Below are 6,000 nucleotides of genomic sequence, written 5' to 3' on the forward strand. Positions count from 1 at the left end.
GTGCTTTCTTGGTGAGCAAATGTGTTCCATTAACACCATTTCAAGGATCCTGTCTTGACCCACCACATGAGAGAGGAACGTCTCTGGCTCGTGGCCTAAGCTGCATCAAGATGAATAAAAGTACTTTTTGCTTATATAGAGAAAAAATTTTGAAGGTGCATCACAGTAATGTGTTGGAGAAAAATCCCTTGCTAATCTGTCTTGCAGGGATTTTCTGTATCTTTTCAAGGTGGATAATGTTCAGACACTCCTCTGATTTAATCGTGTGTTGTCCAGCGGTGCTCACATTAAGACAGTGTGGTCTTCTGGTGGCATCGGTGCCACCAGTCTGTCAGTGTGCAGGCTTTGGGAATACCCCAGTTTGCAGCCTCTTTTCTGACAAGATCAAAGCTTTCTCCAGCTGGAAAACTGCCCTGCAGCTAGCCAGGTTTCTGAAATCCCCACCGCACTAAGTTCTTACTGAAAGGTTCACAAGAACTTTGGTTATCATGGGCAACCTTTTTCTTTTTTTTTTAGTGCCAGACCCTAAATCATGAGTTTCTGCTCATCCTAAAAACTCAAGTGTCTGTGAGCACATACATATTCAGGATCTCTATGAACAGAAGCGTCTGCCTCTTCACGCTTGTGGACATGTTGCACAAACATTTTTTTTAACTGGTTTGCCCAGGTCAAGCAGCTCCTATGTATAAGTTTGGTGTCATGATGCGTGCAGCCCTCCCACTGACTGAGGCCTGCGTTCCGGTTATTTCTGAAATGGTGTGTGACTAAGTGTGTTGTCCTTTCTCCTTATTCTGACTGTAGGTAACTCCAGAGTCGCTTTCTCAAAGGAGCTACATCTGCCCTGGATTTCTGCAGGGCTTTTCATTGAAGTACAAGCTTCCTTAACACTGGACTTGGCAGTTGGGGAGATACTAAGAAAATTCTGAGTTCTTGTTCTGTTGCTGGGGATGGAGTATAACCCTGGTGTAAATCACCTCATTAAACACCAACGTACTTTTGGTAGAGTTGGCTGGACCGACCTGAACTTACTTCTGTTTGTGTTTCAGCCCTCATAAGCAAGCTACAACTTGTGCTGCTGAGCCACGTTTACCTATGTCTCTGAGGTTTCAGACAGCCACCAGTGCAAACGCAGCTGATCTGGCTTCATTTGCCTGAGAAAAATGAAGCTGTATTGCAGTTTCCTCTCTGTTGAGGTGTCAAGAGGACTATGATGTGTGTGGTCATCTAATTTTAATGATGCTTTTTGTGATACAAATAGCCAAGTGCTTGGAGTGGAACTGATGTTGCCCAAGTATTTTACACAGCCTTTGAAAATAATTTGTTGGATGTCACATCTCTGAGTTGTAGCCTCTCGGTTGACCAATAACCCAAACGTGAAAGCCTGTACATCTGACTGCTGAAACCATGAGTCATTCTGTCCTTTAATTAAAGCGTGTTCCTTTAATATGTTCCCCTTGCTTAAAATGATGTGAGAATTATTTCCTAGAAGAAAATGCCTAATGAATGCACTTCTATTTTCTATAAATTAGCTACACAAGGGGGAAAGCTTGAACTATCTAGGGTATGTCAGGCAGTTGCAGGGGATGCATATGTCAACCTCAAGCGTGATTTATCTTGCATGCCTTTTCTGACAGTTGTAATTTAACGGCTGTATTTTCCTCCAGGCTCTCAGGAGGCTAAACATCTTTTCAAGTTTCTAGCTTTGTGGTGGAAGAGTAAATGTCTGTTTGCCAGTGTAATTTATCTGAGTCATTCTGGGAGAGGCGTGGAGCAATCGAAGCATGACTATTAGCATAAATAAGAGAGGGACTCTCTTCCTGAGGGTAGAGTTACTCTTGCTGTCTTTCAGAGGAAAGCTGCTTCCTCGTAACGACTGCTACTGCTAATTGACTAGTGCGATGCTGTGAACTGAAAAACCTAAATCTGTTGAGCTCTGGGTAGTCTTTTGTGTTTCAATTTGAAGTGGAGTTAAAGAGAACACAGCAAGGAAGGAAAACTTCTGCAGCAAGCACAGCAGTAGATCACCAACAGTTACCATTTCACATACACGGAGGTGTTTTTTTCTTTTAGAAGTTAGAAGTTTGAAGAGAGAAGGAATTATATAAACGTAACTAATATAAACTCACTTCTTTCTCAGTCTCCATGTAATAGCACTGTTACCATTGTAGTTGTCATTGCCGATTTTGTTTTTTAAAAAAAAGTAATTCAAAACTTAATAATATTTTCAAATATGCCGGTGTTTTACAGAATCCTCTGAATATTCAGGAAATTTTTTTTGCATGTGAAAACAACAGCAAAGGGTCGTGTTTAACAGTGGTGTGAAGTGAATCCCTCGTCGGCCATGGGCCAGTGCTGACTTCTGCCTTCCCCGAGTGCTGGCTGGCACCCAGCCTTGCCCGTGGGGCTGGTGCGAGCTCGGGGAAGTTGGTGCTGAGTTACCCAGCCCTACGGGAGCCTGCAGGCGCCCGAGCCTGCCAGGACAAAACCCCACCTCCGCACAGAAAAGGGAAGAGCATCTTCCAGGTATGTCCTTCAACATTACTTGTAATGTCCCGCAAGAGCCAGGACTAAGGTGGCACACGGGTTGCTTCCTTTGCCCTTATCCCTGCTGCTCCTACACAGCAAAGAAGGGGGAGATTGCCGCCGGCACCCCACGAGGCGCAGAGGCCGTGCTGGGAGCCGGCCGGGCCCCGCCGACACCTCCTTCCCCGGGCGAGCCGCCGCCTTCCCCCGCGGCCAGCGGCGGGGCCGGCGCAGGGGCGGCTGCAGCCCGGCCGGGGCGGCCCCTTCCCGCGGCCGGGCAGGGCGAGGTGTGTCCCGCGGAGGGCTCCCCGCCTCGGCCCCTCTTTCTTCCCCGAGCCTGTCGGGTCTGTAAAGCCCCGGCACAGCAGCGCCGGTGGAGCGGCGGGGCGGGGCGGCGAGAGTGCCCGGGGGCCGCGGGTCCCGGGCGGGGCGGGCAGGTCCCGTAGCCGAGCCGCCCCGTGGCCGCGAGCAGGGAGGAGTTAGAGGGGAATAATCGGAAACGGGGTGGAGAGCAGCAGCTGCAGAAACATTAAAACCACCGAGCCCCCAGCCCGGCCGCGGGAGTTGCTCCGTGGGCACGCAAGATGCGCAGGGCCGATGTGGGCTCCGCGCCGCAATTGAGCGAGGTAAGGCCGGGGTGCCGCGCACCGCACCGCGGGGCCGTCCCTGCGGAGCCCGGGGCCGTCGCGAAGTCCCAGCGCCGCGGGTCGGCTCTCCGTGCGTCCCCCCGAAGCCCCGGAACAAAAGAGGCGAGGGGTGCCCGGGACCCGCCGTGCCCGGCTTGGTGCCGCGTCCGGCGGAGGCGCTGCGGGCTGGGATGGGGCTGGGGAGCGGTGCGGGCTGGAGGCCGGGAGCAGAGCGGGGAGTCGTACTCTGTGGCCTCGCACCTCCTGCTTTGCCCAGTCTAGGCTGTAATTTAACAGCTCTACCGGTTCTTCTTCCCTGGCGTGATTTCACGTCTTTAATTCTCTTTTAAGTGCCCACTAGAAAATCGAACGTGTATATGTAAATGGACTTCCATCCATATCTGCATTCCTTAATCGTGCCCATTTCAAAAGCTTGCAGTGCTAATTATGCAAGGTATTTTTTTGCCATTCTTTGTTTCAGACCCATGGAATGGGCTTGCTATCTGGCTTTTTTAACGTATTTTTATTGATTTTCTAAACTTTTGACTGGTCCAGGTTTTGTAAAGCGTGTTCTTTTATTTAGCAAGGGCACCCTTTCCTGTTTACAGCTTTGAGATGATCTCTTGCTTACATATACATCAGTGAATTTACCACTGTTCAAGATGGCATCAGTGAATTGCATAACTGCCCCCCTCCAAAACATATTCAGACTTTATTAATGGAGGAGAATATACGTCTCCCTTTGAGTAGCTTCTGTGCTGGCTTTCATGCATTTGCAGTTAAACTGAATCAAGCCCTTTAAATCTCATCTCTGCTGTTGTATTACAAGGTGTGTTTCCTACTGAAGAAAAAGATACTCTAGAACTTCTTGCTGGGGAGCTTTGAGATTTTTTGCATTGGAATGAGTCCAGTAATGCAGCTCTTGCCAACTCCAGTTCACCTGTTCAGCTCTGCATGACACAACTTTTTTTGCCTTTTTAGCGTTACCTATTGAATGCACCTCACCATCTTCTAAATGTATTTTAACAGATGAATGAAACTGATTCCAGTGTGATTACATTTGTGACTCTGATGTACAATTAAACTAGCAGATCATCTTAAACTGCTTGTCATTTGTTACATTGTTTGCCTTCCTTTTAACTCTGGGCTTTGTGCCTCTTGTTCTCAGGGCTGCGGTTTCTGAGCTGCGCGGCAGTGCCAGGCAGGCTGCGGGGCAGCCACCGGCGTTGTGCCGGCGTCACCGTCCGGCGGCCGCGGGGGAAGCGGCGCCCAGGTGGGCACCATGAGCTCCGGCACCACTGCCCCGCTGAAGGTCGTCAGCAACCTCGCCAACACTGATGTCAACTATGTCATCAAAGAGCATTATAATTACACGGGAAAGCTAAATGAAAATGCGGACAGTGGAATAAAAGTGACATCGGTGGTTTTTATCATCATTTGCTGCTTTATAATCTTAGAGAACATTTTTGTCTTGCTTACCATCTGGAAAACCAAGAAGTTTCACAGACCCATGTACTATTTCATTGGGAACTTGGCTCTTTCAGACTTGCTGGCTGGTGTGGCTTACACCGCCAACCTCCTGCTATCTGGGCACAAAACCTATAGCCTCACCCCCTCCCAGTGGTTTGTAAGAGAAGGCAGCATGTTTGTTGCCTTGTCAGCTTCAGTGTTCAGCTTGTTGGCCATTGCCATTGAACGATACATCACCATGTTGAAGATGAAACTCCACAATGGCAGCAACAGCTTCCGCTCCTTCTTGCTGATCAGCGCGTGCTGGGTTATCTCCGTGATACTCGGGGGACTCCCGATCATGGGCTGGAACTGCATCAGCCTCTTGTACAACTGCTCCACCGTGCTGCCTCTCTACCACAAGCACTATATTCTGTTTTGCACCACTGTCTTCACTGGCCTTTTGCTATCTATTGTTGTCCTCTATTGCAGGATCTACTCCATGGTGAGGACTAGGAGCCGCAGGCTGACATTTCGGAAAAACATTACCAAAGCTACTAGGAGCTCAGAAAAGTCACTAGCCTTGCTCAAGACAGTGATCATAGTCCTGAGTGCCTTCATTGCCTGCTGGGCTCCCTTGTTCATCCTGCTTTTACTGGATGTGGGCTGTAAGGTGAAGACCTGCCCAATCCTCTATAAAGCAGAATATTTCTTAGTACTGGCCGTGCTCAATTCAGCCACGAACCCTATCATCTACACCTTGACAAACAAAGAGATGCGGAGGGCTTTCATCAGGATTCTGTGCTGCTGCAAGTGTCCCCCGACGGATTCTGGGACCAAATTCAAGAGGCCAATCATCGGAGGGATGGAGTTCAGCAGGAGTAAGTCTGACAACTCCTCCCACCCACAGAAGGAGGAAGGTGACCGTCCTGAAACCATCATGTCTTCGGGCAATGTTACCTCATCTTCCTAAGAGTAACCATGGGGGTGTATTTCAGAGCCTTCCTCTGAAATCGCGGAGCTGCGACGCCTCCTGCTCACGGCGGCAGCGTTGGGCTAAGTGAGCAAGTAGCATTAGTTCTAATGAGGCAAATGGTGCACTTGCGAGGCTGGAGTTCAAGAAATGGGACATACTGTTCTGGCTTGAAAATCTTTTTCCCTGGAGCATGTTTTGTCTTTGCACTGAGGCAGCTCGGGATTGTCAGGCGCATTCATATCCTGAAATCTCCTTAGTAACTCTGAAAGACTGATGCCTTGGTGAAATGATGCCTGGTGTGTGAGAGAGAAAGAGAGAGGGGGAGGTGGGAGAGGGAGAATGAACCTTTTTTTTTGTCTTTCCCCTGTGAGAAGAATGTGAAGTTATTTCTCCTTTACTTGCAGCAAACCACTGACACAAAGATCT

At 49.1% G+C, this 6,000-nt stretch overlaps 1 protein-coding gene across 1 annotated transcript; it reads left to right on the forward strand.

Annotated features, from left to right (window-relative positions):
- Positions 1–4,431: 4,431 nt before the first annotated feature.
- On the forward strand, positions 4,432–5,572 carry S1PR1 (sphingosine-1-phosphate receptor 1; the record flags this gene model as incomplete). The annotated part of the gene is made up of 1 exon (XM_080348889.1): positions 4,432–5,572. One exon carries the CDS (start codon positions 4,432–4,434, stop codon positions 5,569–5,571), a length of 1,140 nt encoding a protein of 379 aa, XP_080205015.1. The 3' UTR covers position 5,572.
- Positions 5,573–6,000: the final 428 nt, after the last annotated feature.

This window comes from Nesoenas mayeri (assembly GCF_963082525.1).
Source record: "Nesoenas mayeri genome assembly, chromosome: 8".
Classification (NCBI taxonomy): Eukaryota; Metazoa; Chordata; class Aves; order Columbiformes; family Columbidae; genus Nesoenas; species Nesoenas mayeri.